The sequence below is a fragment of the Typopeltis vanoorti genome, chromosome 10 (genome assembly GCF_054136105.1).
Source record: "Typopeltis vanoorti isolate ZY-2024b chromosome 10, IOZ_Tvanoo_1.0, whole genome shotgun sequence".
Classification (NCBI taxonomy): Eukaryota; Metazoa; Arthropoda; class Arachnida; order Uropygi; family Thelyphonidae; genus Typopeltis; species Typopeltis vanoorti.
This window is the reverse complement of record NC_143558.1, coordinates 44,654,614-44,674,664: the sequence shown is the minus strand read 5'-3', so window position 1 is coordinate 44,674,664 and position 20,051 is coordinate 44,654,614. Positions and strand designations below refer to the sequence as shown.

Below are 20,051 nucleotides of genomic sequence, written 5' to 3'. Positions count from 1 at the left end.
ATTTTTTGTATCAAAGTGGCATGTAAACAAAACCACCCTTAAAGACATATATTCAGAAATAAAGACTTTTTAATATGTAAATAAATAGTTTTTGTTATATAAACATCAGTATTGAATTTCAAAATATACTTCAAAGTAAGGGTCAAATCTAGATAACTGGAAGTATAAAATCTCCACATTTCACATTTACGCTGAGCAAATGATGGGATATAAACTTGGGTCTTATCTTCTAGATGTTTAGTTTAATGTTTTAATCCTTCCTTTTTGTGTTCCCTCTTTTTTAAAAAGTTCTGATCTGTTTTGGTCTTCCTTTTCTAAGTAACACCAATTATGACCACATGGTGTTTCTGTTAGCTGCTACTGCTATTTCCACCTCTTTTTCATTATTGCTTTGCTTTGCTTGTGAATAGGGGCCATATTCAATTCATTGACATTGATCTTGTAACTAGCTTAACTCTACACCCTGGTTTATTATATGTAAAAGAGCAGGGAACTTGTGTTATTGGGCAAGGTCAGCATAATATCTGAATACATTTCAGTCCACATTACCCAATAATACAAGTTCCCTGCTCTTTTAGATATGATAAACCAGGGTGTAGAGTTAAGCTAGTTACAAGATCAATGTCAATGAATTGAATATGGCCCTATTCACAGGCAAAGCAACAATGAACAGAGAAAGAGTTATGTCCATACAAGGTAGAGATGCAAGAGGGAAATGGGGCCAGTGGTTTTGAGGCAGTATGGTGTGAGATAGAGGTGAATAGAATCAAATACTTGGTGGGATGTTGTTATAGACCTGGTAATGTGGATGGTGGTGATAGTGAAATGTATAGTCAAATAAGCCAAGCAAATAAGAAAAGGGTGATCATTATGGGTGATTTTAATTATGGCAATATAGACTGGAATGAAGAGATAGCAACTGGAAGTAAAGAAAATGAGTTTCTTGAGTTTTTGAGGGATAACTACCTCAGACAGTATGTAACAGAGGGCACAAGAGGATTAAGGGTCTTGGATTTGGTCATCTCATCGGAGGATGTAATTATCAATGAGGTATCAAATCATCCACCAATTGGTGAAAGTGACCATGAGGTGATTACTTGGGTGGTTGCCAGCAGTGCAAAGACCCCTGTGAAAAAAGGGTATATGTGGAACTACAAGGGGGGGTGATTATGAAGAGCTCAGGAGACAGCTTGCAGGTGTAGCATGGAATGAGGAGTTAGCTGGAAAAGAGATCAATGCAGCTTGGGGGATTTTCAAAAAATATTTAGTGGATGCAATGTCTAAATGTATACCACAGGTGAGAAGGTTAAATAAGTTAGGTGTGAGATGGATGAATAAAGAGATTAAGCATGCAATACAGAGAAAAAGGGCATTGTGGAGGAAGCATAAGAGAAGTGGAAGTAACCAATTTCATGAGTTCTACAAAGACCAGGCAAGGAGAGTGACTTGGTTGGTGAGAGTAGCTAAAGAGAGGTATGAACAGCAGTTAGCTAATGAAGCTAAAAAGAATCCTAGGGAGTTCTTTCGATATGTAGCCAGCAAAAGAAAGAATGATTATGGAAGGATGACAGTGATTGGAGGAAATGGTATACAGACAGCTGTTGCAGAATGTATGGTGGAGATACTTAATGAGCAGTTCATAAAGATCTTTCAATCTTGTGAATGTGACTTCATGGAGAGATTAAGAGCAGTTGATGATGGGGAGGAGAGACTGACTGTAAGTGAGCAAGAGGTGTTTGGGGAGTTGAGTAAACTAGATGTAAATAAGGCTGTGGGACTTGATAATATATCACCGCGTATTCTGAAGGAATGTGCCAGAGAGTTGACACCTGCCTTGACATATTTTTTTAATACGAGTCTTGCACTTGGTCAAGTCCCTAAAGAGTGGAAGGAGGGCAAGATTGTGCCACTTCATAAAGGAGGTAATCGAACTCAAGCATCAAACTATAGGCCTATCTGTGTGTCAGGTGTTGTGGTTAAGTTGTTGGAGAAGCTTGTGAGAACTAGGATCCAGAGTTGGGTTGACAACAATGGTATAATCTTTGATGGACAGCATGGATTTGCTAAAGGGAGGTCGTGTTTTAGTAATCTACTTACTTATTACAATAAAGTGACTGCTTCCTTGGACAGAGGAGAAGGATACACAGTAGTATACTTGGATTTTGCAAAAGCTTTTGATAGAGTACCTCATGATAAGTTGACAGTCAAACTAGAGCAGATGGGGTTGGATATTAGATTAGTGCATTGGATTGGAGACTGGCTATCTGATAGGTATCAACAAGTTGTGTATGGGGGTGCAATATCCAGGAAAAGGAAAGTCACTAGTGGAGTGCCTCAGGGATCTGTTTTAGGGCCATTACTGTTTAACTTTTTATTAAAGTTAAATAGTAATGTATATTAATGATATTGGCGAAGATTTGGATGGAGATATTCAGTTGTTTGCAGATGATGCAAAGTTGGGATGAACCATAAAGAGTAGTGAAGATGTTGTGGCCTTGCAAGAAGACTTGAATAAATTGAGTGATTGGGCAAGCAAATGGGGATGCGAGTTCAATGTTGCAAAATGTAAGGTTTTAAAATTTGGAAAACAAAGATGGGGTGCAGAATTTATGCTTGGTGAGAATATATTGTTGGAAGTAGAGGAAATAAGAGATCTGGGAGTGATAGTGGATAAGGATCTAAAATTTAGGGGACACATCGCCAAAATTGTGAAGACAACACAAAGACTTCTGGGAATGATGAGGAAGACCCTGACGTGTAGAAGTAGGGAGATTCTTGTTCCATTGTATAAGGCTTTGATTAGGCCACACGTGGACTATTGTGCCCAGATTTGGTCACCTGGTTTTCAGAAGGATGAAGAGATGTTGGAAAGGGTGCAAAGGCGACTGACTAAGGTAGTTTCTGACCTCTGGAATGTCGAGTATGAGGAAAGATTGAAAAGATGTAATTTGCAGAGTCTAGTGGAGAGAAGGAAGAGGGGAGATATGATTGAGACCTACAAGTTGGTAAGGAGTTGTTATAGGATCAATGGTGGAGAAGTTCTACAGAGAATAGTGGGAGATCAGGGGAGAACCAGAGGTCATACCTGGAAACTGTATAAAGAGGGTGTGAGTAGGGGAGTGAGAGGCAGGTTTTTTTCGTGCAGAGTTGTGAATGATTGGAATGCCTTGCCTGAGAGTGTGGTGTCTGCAAGGAGTTTGAATGTGTTTAAGACCCGGTATGATGAGATGTGTGTGAGATAAAAGGACCTCCTAGATGAGTCTTTGACTCCATGAGGTCTTGTTTTAATAATAATAATAATAATAATAATAATAATGAAAAAGAGGCAGAGCTAGCAGTAGCATAATTGGTGTTAGAAAAGGAAGACTGAAACAGATCAGAACTTTTTAGAAAAGAGGGAACACAAAAAGGAAAGATTAACACATTAATCTTTCCTTTTTGTGTTCATCTGAACATCTAGAAGATAAAATTGAATGGAACATGCTGAATCATTCTACTTGGAACTCAAGTCAGTTGAGTAGGATAATTCTTTGGTATTACTTCATATGAATCACAAGGAGAAAACACTATGAACACTGCTACAGGAAAGAATTGTCAATATTAGGCTGGAATTATCTGAAATGGGCAAAAAATCTATATGCTTATCATTCATAACTGTCTAGCAAACTACCTTTGAGATTCATTAAATAGATTATCTATAGTTAAAATGCACAAAATTTTGCATGTACACTTTGCAGGTTCATTCTTTCATCATCTGTACATGATGAAAGAATGAACCACAAATCTAATGGATAAAAGAATGAACTACCAGCAAGCAAATATCTTCTTGATAAAGTTATGGACAACTTGTCATCTCTCTAAGTCTCTCTCTCTATCTCCCTCTTTCTCTCATGAACAGAAAGAGGGCATAGCAATGAAATCTTTGATTTTTCCACACTTAGCAATTATTATTTAGAATCCTTTGAAAAGATAGCCAATGAAAAATACCACACAATGTTTCAAACATGGCTAAGGTATGTTGATGATATTTTCCTTGTCTGACTGGGTTCCAAAGAAACACTTCATAGTTTTACAAACTTCCTAAATAGCTTAAATCACAAAGTATGTTTCACATTAGAAGTTGAAGTAAACAGGCCAGTTACTGATCAAAACTATCTCTATCTTTCAAAATATACAAAAAAAAATTCAATACTTGAAGATATTTACATGCTACTTCCCACCTCATCCTTTGCCAAGAAGCAAGGTGTCATAAAAATATGCATAAATACAGCAATCACCAAATGACAACAAGAAATGGATTACCTCAAGAAAATATTCTTAAAGAATGGCTATAATCTTAAAACTATCAATAAAATTTTACAGAAGCCATCAAATGTTTCAACACAAATATGAGAAAACACAGAAAAGGTGCAGTATCTCTACCTTACATTAAAAAAAAAATCACAGATATAATTGCTAATGTGTTAAGGCAATGCAACTTAAAATTGCCTTCATGCTAATTGACAAATCTCTATGATACTATTATATTTCAGTCACCATAACAACCTCTTTCACCACTTAAGAGACAAGGTGTATATAAAATTTTCTGTACATGCAATATCTGTTAACTTCAGGATAATGGGATGCTCAGAAGAGATTTGTATGAAAGAACATATTAAAGATATGGAGAAAAGGTGAGTTCACAATTCTGGCCTAGATTTTCATACTACCATTGAAAAGCATCAGGTACTTTGGCAACTTACAGGAATGCCATATGTTAAATTCAACAGTTTTGTTTGCAAATTCAATGAAGCCACTGAAATGACAAATTGTCCAACACTGTGCAACAAAAATCAAGGCCTTATTTTAAACCAACTTGGTTAGCATATATAATAGACTTAAAAAGGGAGAGAAAACCAGGTTATGCTAGACATTACATAGTGCAGTTCAGCGCAAAGCATGTCAATTTAATGATATTTCTATTTATGACAGTTTATGTTTTAAGAATTAGTCTGTTACTTTTTTTTTTTTTCAAGTTAAAATATTTTATTCCTGATGAAGTATGCCATAAAGTGTAGGGAATTTGTTGACTTCAACAATGATAGATTGGGTCTCCCACGATGAGTCTTGGGACTCCATGGAAGTGCCTGTGTAATAATAATAATTAATGTCAAACAAATGATTAATAATTAATATTATTGTTTTGTTTGACAGGATAACACATGGAATCCTGATACATAAGTTACATCAAATGGGTATGGATATGAAAATGGTGTTGTAAATAAGAAAGTGGTTGATGGAGAAATACCAAACAGTAGTTTATATACAGGTGCACAGTCCTGTAGAAGTCCTGTGACTTGTGGCATGCCACGGGGCGCTGTACTTGATGACTACTGTTATTTAATTTGTTCATTGTTGATATAGAAAATCATCTGAGGGGAAATATTCAGTTGTTTGCAGATGATGCAAAATTAGGTAGAGTAATAATCAACAAAGATGATGCTGATATTTTACAGGAAGATATAAATCATCTTGTTAGATGCAAAAGTTTGGGATAAATAAATGACAAGCTGTGTACTACTACATTGATGGAACTATACTCCAGGAAATAGATTAAGCTAGAGATTTAGGGATGTTGGTAGATAGAGAGCCGAAGTTTAGACAACATATTTCTAAGGTAGTAGTGCATAAGATTGCTTGGCTATTGACAAGTAGAGAAAAGGAAGTTGTTATTCCTCTTTATATAGTAGCCCTGATACAGTCACATCTGTATTCCTGTGCTCAAGTTTAATCTCCTGGGTTTCTTGTGAATGAGGAAGTGGTGGAGAGGATTCAGATGTGAGCAGCCAAGATGATGAGTGGTCTGTAGAGTGTTCCCTTTGAGGATGTGTGGACTGCAGAAGTTGGTTGATAGGTGAAAAAGAGGGGATATGATAGAAACATTTAAGTTACTTAAAGAGTTTTATCATATCTCCTCTTTTTCACCTACAGAGGAAATGTGTCAGCACTCAGCTGGGGGAGGGGGGGGGGGCAGAACAAGAGATCATACCTGGAAGTTGAGTAAAAATGTGGTTAGTAAGTGCATGAGGACTCGATTTTTCTCTTGGGGAGTGGTGAATAGATGTAACGGGCTGCCAGAGTCAGTTGTTAGTGCTTTGTGTGCTGATGGGTTCAAGAAGAAGTATGATAGATTGTGTGGATAGTTTGACAAAAGTTACGAGAAAATATAATATTCTTACTCCTGTAAGATTTGTTTGCTTTATGGATGTTATATGAAAACATCTCATACTTGAAATTAGATATTAAAAAACAGGATATATTGGCTTCCTGAAAGTACATCTGGGGACAGTGGGACAATTTTTGTGTAAAAAAGGCAGATGGATACCCTATTGTATGCAGAAGTTTAACATTATTCAGAAGGATCCTGTGGCTAGTACTAGCAGTGTCATGTTCTGAAAGGATGGGTTAATGACACTAATTTAGTTCGGTGTATGATTGGTGGAAATATATCTGTTGATGCAGCAGCTAGTTTGCCCCAGATATGATAAGTTGCAGTTACAGGGAGTTTAATAGACTCCATGTAAGCAATAACAGCTATACTTTACCTAAGTCTGAAAATTGAAATGATAACACTAGCCATAAAATCCTTTTGAATAATGCTAAGCTTCTACATAGAAGCACTTGCAGATCCAAACATCTTTTCAAAATGCTGCAGTTGTTCTTCAACCCTCAATCTCAGTGATGGACTTTCTTTGTGAAAAATATGGGAAGTTGGCTAGAAATTGTATTTAATTTTTTTAAATATATGTTTGTGCATATATATATATATATATATATATATATATATATATATATGTATGTATGTGTATATATATATATGTATATATATCAAATTGATCAGCTAACACCTTTTATTCCCTTATAGGGAATAAAATAGGCAAGGCTTTTTAATCCTGTCTAGTTTTTGAGACTGAGTGGGCAGTTCAGTCTCCATTGGTAGCCAGTCAGAGATAACTTGCCCAAGGCTATCACTATTTATAAGTGGCAACTGATAAAGAGACTTTCAATCAAGTGCTGCCATCTGCCATCTCTTGGTACCTAACGCTAACAGGATATGTTCTTGTCTGAAATTGTGTGGGTCCTACGGTTGATTTTATTAAGTTTATGGGATAAAAACCCAAGTTTTCAGGAGGAAAAAATCAGCTTGCCCATGGCAGAGATCAACTAACTCAACAACCAGTCAAAGAAAGGGTTAGAAAAAGTTCTTGCAGTCAGCGACCAGGCTTGAACTTAACATGGAAAGGCCTGTGTAGGTGTGTGTGTGTGTGTGTGTGTGTGTGTGTGTGTGTGTGTGTGTTGAGACAGTATGTGGTGCAGAACTTTTCTACAGATACAATCAGTAAGTTATGTGCTCTGTGTTGAAGTAATGGCAATTACCTATTACATCTGCATTTTGCCATTATAGTAAACAAAGCACAAAATGTAAAGTTCCAAATTTAAATGATCATCGTATATAAACCTCTCATAATATATATTCATTACAGAAATAAGTAAGTTTTTCTTTATGACATCAGTAATAGCATTTTCTGTTAGTTTGCTGAGGCAGAATGTAGCACAGAATTTCAGAAATTATAACATAGTGAAAATACACATGTTTATTTTGCAATGAAATCATGATGCTTTCATATTACACCTGCATTTGTCATTGTTATAAACAGAAAAAAAATGCCAATCAGCCTAAGTTAACCTCTTAATATCTATGACACTACACACTACATTCACAGAAGGAAAAGACCTTATAGCTTCAATTCTAGTCACTGATTAGAGAAAATTTTTGTACACTTTTTTTTTGCTATCTTCCTGAGTTAGTTGATGTTTAGACAATATTGTGTATAATAAAATATTATCTTTAATGGGATGACATCAAAATCGTGTCGAATCCAATGAAAATCTTACTTGACATGATATGTAATTAGATTTTTTCCTCCAAGGTATTTAACCCCACATTTCAGAAGAATCAAACATATAACTCACACATTGCATTCAGAGAATAATACAAATTTTGTTATCTAAGATTAGGAATGTGAGATTATGGTAGCTGTCTTTCATACTCTTATGTAGCTTTCATCTTTACTAGAGATCGCACTTATCCTGCAGCATAAAGATGGAGACAGGCTATCATTTATTTCCAGAAAAGTTAGAGCTAAAGCCACTTATTTTCCTAGAATAAAAATGTGTAGATCATTATATATAAAAAAGTTTTGCGACATATTTTTATTATTTTTTTTATGACAAGATTTGATAACAGACAGATCATAAATTTTTTGAGACATGCTATGGCAGGAAGTGATGACAATTCCATGTTATACGTGTATTTTCCATTAAAACAAGCAAAATAAGAAATAACACACACACGCACACACACACACACACACACACACACACACAAATTCATAACAACCATTTACAACAAATGCCTAAAGAGAGGACGATTTCCTTCAATATGGAAACACTCCAAAATTATACCTATAATCAAACCAGGAAAAGAAACATCTGACGAAATTAACAAATACAGACCAATCAGCCTCATAAACGTTGCTGGTGGGACTAGAAAAACTTCTAATAAACTGAATAATGCACCACGTCTACTCAAGAAACTTATTAAGCAGCAATCAATACGCATTCAGACCTCAGTCTAGTACAGTAGATGCAATATGGAAGTGAAAGAGTTCGCAGAACACAGTCTACAGCAAAAAAAAAGATGTACTACTGATTTCACTTGATGTACAGAGGCTGTTGAATAAGTTATAAGACTATATTTATACAGAAAACAGATTACCTTTAATCGTCATTATTTACATGGTCTTTTTTGCGAAGTAACTACCATGAGACGTGATGCATTTGTCCCAACGTTGCATCCACTTCTTAAACACATGCGAAAGTCCGTTTTTTGAGAATTCTTTCAAAACCGCCTCCACAGCTTTTGCACATGCTTTGTTGCTTTCGAAATGGCGGCCTCTTAGTGGTTTCTTGAGCTGAGGAAACAGCCAGAAATCGCACGGTGCAAGATCAGGACTGTATGGAGGGTGTGGTAGGATATCTATGTTATTCTTCTGCAAAACATCCACTACACCACCAGTATGTGGCCTTGCATTATTGTGGTGCAATAAGAAGCCATTCTTCAGCAATGGACACTTCCTTTTGACGTGCTGTACCATTGTTTTTGCTTTCTTGAGGGTAGGCGAAGACGGATGCTTCCATTCACTGCTTTATTGTTTCATTGTAGGGTCATAGTGATACAACCAAGCTTCATCTGCTGTAATGATGCGTTTAAGAAGTTGTCGCCTTCGTGTTCCAGTCTTTCTTTCCATTCTGTGCACACATCCACTCGATGCTGCATTTGCTCTGGTGTCAAGAGTTTGGGAATCCATTGGGCGCAAACATGTTTCAGTCCCAAATGTTCAGCCATGATTGAGTGAACACTTCCCACAGAAATATTCAGGACAACATGCAGCTGGCGTAGTGTAATTCTGCGATCCTCCTTGATGATAATTGCTGCTGTGTTGATCATTGTCTCTGTGATGGACGTTGAAGATCTTCCCTCACGTTCAAGATCCTCCACATTTTGCCTTCCTTCCTTAAAAGTTTTATGTCAGCGAAAAAGACTTGCCCTCGACATTGCTTCATCGTGGAAAGCTTCGCGTATCATGTTAAAAGTGTCCCATGCCGATTTTTGCAAACGCACACAAAATTTAATTGCATAATGCTGTTCCAAGGACGCTTCCATTTCGATGACTGGTCGCAGCTCGTAGGCGCGCTGAAACAAGCTTGCGTTTAGTCACGTGACACTCCAGCACATCAGCCCGTATATACGCCATCTATCAACCTCTTTTGTTAATACAGACAGCAATATTTCTTTATTTCACAGAAATTAATATTGTGATGAGTGATTTTGCGACAGTAAAATTAATCTTATTACTTATTGAATAGCCCTCGTACAAGGAGCCTTCAATGCTGCTTGGTGGCCAGCTATAATCAATCAATTAATAGATTTAAAATGCCCTAAAAACTTACTCAACCTTACAAAAAATTATTTTTCAGACAGAAGAGCAACCATGACACTAAGAAACACAACTGTAACGAAAAAAGTCAAACGACTTTTTTCGTCTGCATGGTTCCTGCTGTGGGCCAGGTTTCTGGAACATCCAGTACGACTCGCTTTTAAGACTCCCTGTCACCACTGAAACAAAATTCATAGCCTTTGCCAATGATGCAATGATAATGATTCAGGGACGCGACGGCTTACGGTTAGAAGTAATGGCCAACGAAGAACTCTTTAAAATTGCAGAGTGGGCACGCGAGAAGAAAGTGACCTTCAATAGCACCAAGTCTAAAGTGCTCCACATCTCACGAAAAAAATCAAAACAACCTGTAACAGTCTTCCCAAACAGAGAAGTTCTCGAGGTAGCCAGTGAGCTAAAATACCTAGGAGTAACAATAGACGAAAAATTCACCTTCAATAAGCACATCTCATATGTTGCCGAAAAAAAGCTTACAAATAATAAACCTTCTAGCTGAGTCGGCAAAGATTAAGTGGGAATTAGGCCAACGAGTGCTGAAAACGATATATACCGGTGCTATACTACCACTGATATCTTATGCTGCACCTGCCCGGAAACATACACTAAAATCAAAGATAAACCGACAAAAACTAAACAGAGTTCAACACCTTATAGCCATACGCATAATCAAAGGATACAGGACAATATTATTATTATTATTATTATTATTGTTCCAGGCAACTCCAAGGCATAACCTTACACTTTGGCACATTAAATTGACATCCATTTTTCCTAGCCCAGTCCTCCAAACTATCCAAATCATCCTGTAAAATTTTGACATCCTGTGCACTCATAATTGCTCTACCCAACTTTGCATCATCAGCAAACAAGTGAACACTTCCTCTCAAATCCTTTCCTATATCATTGATGAACAAATTGAAAAGCAGTGGTCCAAGAACAGAGCCCTGTAGCACTCCACTAGTCACAAGCCGTCTTTTAGACTCCACTCCTGAATAAACCACTCTCTGGTATCTCTCCCTCAACCACCCTCCTATTTTGCAGCTCTAACACCGATCTGCCTGAAAATACAAGAATTATCTCTTATATATGAAGCCACTTCCGGAAGATATATCGAAAGTTGCAACATCGATCCAAATTGCTACAAACGTCTGCTTCACTACAGTAAGTGGCCTCACCCAGCAAAGAAAGCAAATATTAAGGAGAAGGAAAGCTCTGAAAGTGACGAAATCCAAATATACACTGACAGAAGCAAAACCAAAAGGAATGTCGGTTGTTCGTTCACTGCATACAACAGACAGTCCATAATACAAGAACGCTGCTCTGGATTGCATCCTCTGTTCCAACAACCAAGCAGAACAACTTGCTATAGTTCAGTCACTCACATATTTCCAGGAATTAGAACTCAACACCTCTCAGCAAAAGACAGCAACAATCTACAGCGATAGTAGAAGCACTATAGACGGCATAAAAAATCAGAACAACCATATTGCATTGATAGAACAGACAAGAAATCTGGTTCGAAATCTCACTCTAGAGGAATGGGAAATCAATTTCTGCTGGGTGAAAGCGCATACTGGAATAGCAGGAAATGAGAGAGAGTGGATCACTTGGCTAAAGAAGCAGCTAAAAACGAACGGCTAGAAACAAGTTACCAGACATTCTCGAAATCTGTAATAAAAACACTTGCAGAAGAGAAAAGCCTAGATGTGTGGGAAGAAGAATGGAAAACATCAAAAAACGGTTCAACAACAAAAGAATTCTTTCCTAGTATCAGAAACAGACTCCGGCTGAAAAGACTCCATTTCTCCAGGTTTAACCACGCTACTAACGGGACATGGAAAACTAAGACACTACCTTCACAGATTCCATATCCTGGAATCACTATCGTGCATTTGCAGTCCACACCTTCAACAGACTGTTGACCACATACTTTACGACTGTCAGCTGTTGGACTCCATCTGGATGCCCCTAATACAACATGTCATCACTTCTGGAGACAAGTGGCCAGTGTCAAGACAGAGACTTATTGAAAATTATTACATAGAATTAACTAAATTTTCTAATAAAATCAATTTCCAGTCCCTGTGATCTAACATAAATACTGTTATTATGTGAATTATACTGTATAGTGTTAATATATGTATATATAAAAATTTAAATGTAAATATGAAAATTAATACAAAAATATAAATAGAAATGTTAATCAGTACTTATAAGCTACATGTAATATAAGCATTGTAATGTAATGGAGCATGTAGGAATAAATTACCGCCTGGTAGGGTTACTATTGGAAGGAAAACACACACACACACACACACACACACACACACACACACACACACACACACACACACACACACACACACACACACACACAGAGTTGACCCTTGAACAAAGCGGGGGGTTAGGGGCACTGACCCTCCCCTCGTGTTGTTTGAAAATCCACACATATCTTTTGAACTCCCTAAAAACTTAACTACTAATAGCCTACTGTTGAGTGAAAGCCTTACTGATAACATAATGAGGAAGGACGTAGGCATCTGGAGAGATTGCTGTTCTGAACGAGTCAGTGTGTCCCAGGGAGGATGATAGCAGAGGTGGCCTCTTGTGGGAATGGATACTTGGGAGAAGGGAGATGATATCAGGTAACACTCAGCCCAGTGGAGTCTAGAAGGGATAATGCTGGGTATAGAAACAATGGCATTTATATGCTTTATACTAATGCCAGAAGTATCTAGAATAAGGGAGAGGAATTGGTGGCACCCATAGCATCAGCCTGGCCAAAAATTATTGCGATCACTGAGACATTGTTGTACTGCTTATGATTAGGGTACTGCTTATGACATTGGGGTATTGCTTATGATAAGTGATGACCTATGTCCTCTAAGAGTGGAGGCTTTGGAAGGAAGTGAGACAAATGATTTTGACAGCATATGGAGTGATGTAGAGGTAGGCAAGACAGGATATTTAGTGGGATGTTGCTACAGACCCAGGAGCACAGAGGATGGGGACCAGGAGATGTTTAGACAGCTAAGTTTGGCAAGTGCAAGAAGAATCATTGTTATGGGAGATTTTAACTACAGTAGTATAAATTGGAGAGAGGAAGATGCATGTAGCAATAGGGGAATGGAATTTCTAGAATTCTTGAGGGACAAATGTCTTAGGCAACATGTAACAGAGGGAACAAGAGGTTCAAGAGTTTTGGATTTGGCTATAGCATCAGAAGAGTTGATAATAACTGAGTTGACATCTCTCCCACCAGTTGGAGAGAGTGACCATATGGTTTTGACTTGGAAAATGAATAGACATGCAGGAGTATCAAAGAGACGGGAACTTATGTGGAATTATAATGCAGGTGATTATAATAGTCTTAGACGTCAACTTCGGGAAGTTTCATGGAGGGAGGAATTGGAAGGCCGGGATATCATTAGTGCGTGGGAAATTGTGAAAGAATATTTGTTAGCAGCAATGGTAAGTTGTATACCATGAGTGAAGAAGAGGACACAATTTGGAGTAAAGTGATATGTAAAATGTAAAAGTAAAATGACAAACAATATTAAACAGGAATTGCATGCGAAAAAGAGGCTATGGAAGAGATATAAGGAGACAGGTGAAGAGAAGATGCATGAATAATATAAGACACAGGCCAGAAGAGTCACTAGTGTGGTAAGGAAAGCGAAACTGGAATATGAGAGGAGATTGGCCATAAGATCCAAAGAAAATCCTAGGGAATTTTTTAGCTATGTGTCCAGTAGGAGGAGAAATGAGTGTGGAAGAATGATATTGTGGGATAAAAATGGGAATAGAGTGACTGATGCAGAGGACATAGTGGAATTGTTTAATGAACACTTTATTGGAGTATTTCATCCTAGAGGAATCAGTTTTAATGCTACAGGGATAGGGCTGGTTCGAGGTTTAGAGGTGCAGGAGGAGAGTGTGTTCCACATACTGAGTACTCTGAATGTTAGCAAAGCTGTGGGACTGGATGGTATTTCACCATGAGTTTTGAGAGAATGTGCTAGGGAACTGACAGTGCCTTTAACCTGGCTTTTCAATGAAAGTCTGGCTTCGGCAAAGGTGCCCAGGGAATGGAAGGAAGGTAAGATAGTGCCATTGCATAAGGGTGGTAACAGACTGGAAGTGTCTAATTATAGGCCAATTTGTGTGTCATGAGTAGTTGTTAAGATCTTGGAGAAAGTAGTGAGGGACCGTATACAGCATTGGGCAGATGAGGGTAATGTTATCTGTGAGAGTCAACATGGATTTGTGAAAGGGCACTCTTGTTTTAGCAATATGCTAGCCTTTTATAATAAAGTTACAAGAACATTAGATGAGGGAAAAGCATATACTGCAATTTTCTTAGACTCAGCGAAGGAATTTGACAGGGTGCCACATGATAAGCTGATATTTAAGTTGCAGCACATGGGTCTGGATGTCAGATTGGTCAACTGGATTCAGGATTGGCTGTCTGATAGGTTTCAGAGAGTTGTGTATGGTGGAGCAGTTTCAAGGAAGCAGAGGGTTACAAGTGGGATCCCACAGGGCTCAGTACTAGGACCTATATTGTTTAACCTTTATATCAATGACATTGCAAGGGGATATTCAGTTGTTTGCGGATGATGCGAAGCTGGGAAGGATTATTAGTAATAGTGCAGATGTTGTAGCACTGCAAGAGGATTTGAATAAGCTATATAGATGGGCAAATGAATGGGGTGTCAGTTTAATGCAGCAAAATGTAAGGTCTTGAGGTTTGGGAAACATCGATGGGATGCTGCATACTCTATGGGAGGAGTTATACTGGAGGAAGTAGGGGAGACGAGATCTGGGGTTGATGATTGATAGAAACCTGAAGTTTAGGGGACATATTGCAAAGGTGGTGAAGGTAACACAGAGGATTGCTGCAATTATGAGAAGGACACTGACATGGAATTATAATGCAGGTGATATCATTCTGTTGTATAAGTCTCTGATCAGACCACACTTGGACTGAGTGTTCTCAGATTTGGTCCCCAGGATTTGAAGGGGATAAATTAACTGTGGAAAGGATACAAAGACGGATGACAAAGATGGTTTCAGGACTGTACAAGCATAGTTATGAGGATCGGCTGAGGGAATGTGGACTGCAGAGTTTGGTGGATAGAAGAAGGAGAGGTGATATGATTGAGACTTTTAAACTGTTGAGAGGTGGTTACAGAGTTGACACTGGGGAGTTCTTTCGCTTGGTTGAACAGCGGGAAGGAGTGATGACAAGAGGCCATCCCTGGAAATTACGAAAGGAAACTGTGAGCAGATGGGTAAGGAGTGGTTTCTTTGCGTGGAGGGTGGTTGAACCGTGGAATGCATTGCCTGATGGAGTGGTGGGAGAGAGAATGGTCAGTGAGTTTAAAGAGTGGTATGATAGACTTTGTGTTTCTTAGGGGTGGGACCTCCCCTCGATGAGTCTTGACAGACTTTATGTTCTTAGGAAGGACCTCCCACGATGAGTTTTTTGACTCCATGGAGGCCTGAATAATAATAATAATAATATACAGTCGATTAACAGATATTTTGTATGTTAAATTATATTAAATATAAATATAAATAAATTAATATAAATTATATAAAACATTATATTATTATAACATGTAGTAATCCAAACAATAAATTGCAGGACGCTGATCCATCATCATTGACTCATGCATTTCTCATTAAACAAGCCTGTGTGCATGTTGTGGAATCAGCAACAAGAGTTTTAACTCAAGTAACTGTTGCATTATTGGATGCACAAGAAGAGTACAAAAAGGTATGTAACAATCTTTGTACTGGTGAACTCTCAGTATAGCAAACTTGCAGGGAATACAGGAATAGTTCATTATTGCTATAGTTATAATAGTATGCTGCTTATGGACTTCATTTGGGACTTTTAGTAGTTTGTTATAGTGAGAGTTGACTGTATTAAGCTGAGTACATATTAGTTCCATACAGATATTGTATTTTTCCTAAAAGGTACACTATTAATGTTCATAAAACACACACACGCATGCACGCGTGTGTGTCTTTTATGAACAGGACTCTCTGAACAATTGGACTAAATGAATTGGAAGTTCATTTAGTCCACCTCCACCACCACCAGACTTCACAGTTAAGATGATGCACTCAAGCTACTGGCATTCACCATGCACTCTTGTTTACCCAGCTGATCAAAATATGGTGTAACATGATTCATTGTTCCATGTCATAGACTTTCAACACTTGACAAACCAGTCATGGTGTCATTTATTCCAGTGTAGTCTGTGATGCTGATTTGGCTTACATGCAAATATCCTTCCAGAGAAACTGAGATATGTAGTTCTTGAAGCTACTGTTAGAATCTTTGAATTCCTAGTTGATTATTTTCAGGCTGGATTGCTAAGATTTGTTCCGTCTTTTTGCTCCTATTTCCGTTGGCTGATAATGTTGCCTACACTTGATTTTGCATTACTCATATTGCTATTTTTAGGAAGATGATGACATAACTAAAATGATTTAATTACCATTTCCTATATTTTGCAAAAGTCAAACTGGCTTCATCAAGAAATTATATAAAGATGTTTACATGCTGGATACTACATAAGTAAATGAAACTGAAATGAAGACACTTAAGAAGCCTTAAGTTCTAAACTACACTACCTAGTGGGCTTGATTGGATACTCAAGTTTAGGACTTTAGACTTTGCTTCTTAATTTCAGTCTCACTTTCTGATGTAGCCACCGACATGCATATATCTTTATCTGTGTATAGTTTCCCCTGATGACATCAGTATGACTGGCAAAATATAGGAAATGGTTATTAAAGAGTATTTTAGTTATAATATCATCTGGGAAATGAGATAAGAACTGTGAAAGATGAGATTAGGCGGATGGAAGAGATGAATGCAAGGCGAATCAGAGGAGGAAGAGTAAAGAATGGAAACAGCAGGAGAGAGGGAATGAGAGGAATGCAAGGGAGCACAGGGACTAGGGATAGAGTGATGTCAGGAAGACAGGTAAGTAGGAGAGCACAGAGAGAAACTGTTACAGGAGAGAGAGAGTGAGGGATACATGTGAGCAATTGAGGAATAGGGTGGTAAGAGGTCTAATGTATGGGGACTCAATGATTCATGGTGTTCAAGATAGGATGCATGAGGAGTGTTTGCCAGGAGGAAAGATAGAAAGTGTGGCTTTGACAATTAAGAGAGGTGAAAGCATAGATGAGATTATTGTGATGGTGGGAACAAATGACTTGAGTGGTGGTGTAAATAGGGCAGAGAGAGATATGAGATTCTTGCTTGAGGTGGTACGAAAGAAGACACAGAGAGGAAAGATAGTGCGTGTGTGTGTGTGTTGCCTAGGTATGATAATAACGAGCTGAGCAGAAAAGCAGTGATATTGAATGGCATAATAGCGAGAATGTGTGAGAAGAGATGGTTGGAATATGTGGATGCTTGAAGTGCGTTTGAGGGCAGCAAGGAATTGTATGCGAGAGAGACCGCTTGCATTTGAATGAGGAAGGACGTAGGCATCTGGAGAGATTGCTGTCCTGAACGAGTCAGTGTGTCCCAGTGTGGATGGTAGCAGGGGTGACCTCTTTTGGGAATGGGTACTTGGGAGAAGGGGGACAACATCAGGTAATGCTGAGCCCAGTGGAGTCTAGAGGGGATAATGCTGGGTATAGAAACGGTGGCATTTTTATGCTTTATGCTAATGCCAGGAGTAAGGGAGAGGAATTGGTGGCACTGATAGCATCAGCCTGGCCAAACATTATTGGGATCACCGAGACGTGGTTGAAGAAGAGGATATAACAACAGGAATGGAAGTAGCTGGGTACAGCATTTTTCGGCAGGATAGGAAGGCAAAGTGCAGTGGTTGAGTACTGCTTATGATAAGTGACGACCTATGCCCTCTAAGAGTAGAGGCTTTGGAAGGCTGTGACACTAATGATTTCGAAAGCATATGGTGTGAGGTGGGGAAGATGGGATACTTAGTGGGGTGTTGCTACAGACCAAGGATCACAGAGGGTGGGGACCAGGAGATGTTGAGACAGTTGAGCGTGGCAAGTGCAAGAAGAATTATTGTTATGGGAGATTTTAACTACAGCAGTATAAATTGGGGAGAGGAAGATGCATGTAGCAATAAGGGAATGGAATTTCTAGGACAAATGTCTTACGCAATATGTAACAGAGGGAACAAGAGGTCCAAGAGTTTTGGATTTGGTTATAGCATCAGAAGAGTTGATAATAACTGAGATGACATCTCTCCCACCAGTTGGAGAGAGTGACCATATGGTTTTGACTTGGAAAATGAATAGACATGCAGGAGTATCAAAGAGACAGGGACGTATGTGGAATTATAAAGCAAGTGATTATAATAGTCTTAGACATCAACTTGGTGAAGTTTCGTGGAGGGAGGAATTGGAAGACCGGGATATCATTAGTGCTTGAGAAATTGTGAAGGAATATTTGTTAGCAGCAATGGTAAGCTGTATTCCACGAGTGAAGAAGAGGACACAATTTGGAGTAAAGTGGATGACAAACAATATTAAACAGGACCTGCATGTGAAAAAGAGGCTATGGAAGAGATATAAGGAGACAGGTGAAGAGAAGATGCATGAAGAATATAAGAGACAGGCCAGGAGAGTGACTAGTATGGTAAGGAAGGCAAAACTGGAATATGAGAAAAGATTGGCCCTTAAATTCAAGGAAAATCCTAGGGAATTTTTTAGCTATGTGGCCAGTAGGACAAGAAATGACTGTGGAAGAATGACATTGTGGGATAAAAATGGGAATAGAGTGACTGATGCAGAGGACATAGTGGAATTGTTCAATGAACACTTTATTGGAGTATTTCATCCTGGAGGAATAAATTTTAATACTAGAGGGATAGGGCAGGTTCGAGGTTTAGAGGTGCAGGAGGAGAATGTGTTCCACATACTGAGTACTCTGGATGTTAGTAAAGCTGTGGGACTGGATGGTATTTCACCACGAGTTTTGAGAGAATGTGCTAAGGAACTGACAGTGCCTTTGACCTGTCTTTTCAATGAAAGTCTGGCTGAGGGAATGGTGCATAAACCTTTAATCTACCAGTAAATCATTTACAGCTTTCAGCACATACAAATCACATGTATACTGCTCAAAACAATTAGGGGATATTTTGGATTTCTTGTAAATTATAAAGTTATAAAAATAATTTATAACTTTATAAATGAAATGAAACTTTGTATTATAAAAATAATGTTTCCTGTACACCCCTTCAGGGTACAAGGCAGGAATTTGATAAATTAACTGCGGAAAGGATACAAAGGTGGTGTTGGGGGGGGGGGGGGTAAGGGGCTCTGTCACCCCCCAAAGAAAAAGTAAAAAACATGAGAAAATTTTCCAAAAATCTCTTCCTAATTAAAATTTATTTATTTATTTATTCGTATGGAGTTTTCCTCCCTTTTTCTCCTCTGGCCTATTAGGGCGAGTTGAGCCCCCTAATGGGGGGGGGGGTTAAGTATTTATAGCTGTAGATCCGTGTGTGTTCACAGGGTCGATTTGCCTGCTTGCGGGATGAAAAACGCCAGATAAACTGGCAGAAAAAACCCTATTGCCCACGCCCAAGATCGGCTAACTGGGCTATGGCTGAGGAAGATCCTCAAATTCCTCACGTCTTTGATGGGAATCGAACCTGGGACACTCCTTCCCCAGTCATATGGTTGCGAAGTGCACAGCCACTAGGCTAACCGTGCGGACATTAAAAAAAAATTTTTTTTTATTTTTTTTATTTATGTTGTGTCATGTCTTCTATTTCTTTACTACTTATGAATTAGCGATCATTACAGATGCTCAATCATAGGCCGTATGCGATGCGTAGTGCGTATTCTCAAATCATCTACTTAACTCGCCCCCCCCCCCTCCAATATTAAATCCTGAGTGCACTACTGACTCTACCAGACATCTTTATATAAAGGAACTACATTTCAGAGCTACCAAGAATATCTAATAAACTGAAAGAA

At 38.4% G+C, this 20,051-nt stretch overlaps 1 protein-coding gene across 1 annotated transcript in view; it reads left to right on the top strand.

Annotated features, from left to right (window-relative positions):
• LOC150102376 (diablo IAP-binding mitochondrial protein-like) overlaps positions 1-20,051 on the top strand; it is a 54,275-nt gene that overhangs the window by 17,040 nt on the left and 17,184 nt on the right. The window contains exon 3 of the mRNA XM_090399791.1: positions 15,712-15,843. Within this exon, the coding sequence (XP_090255917.1) occupies positions 15,712-15,843 (132 nt within the window). The remainder of the gene's footprint in view (positions 1-15,711; positions 15,844-20,051) is intronic.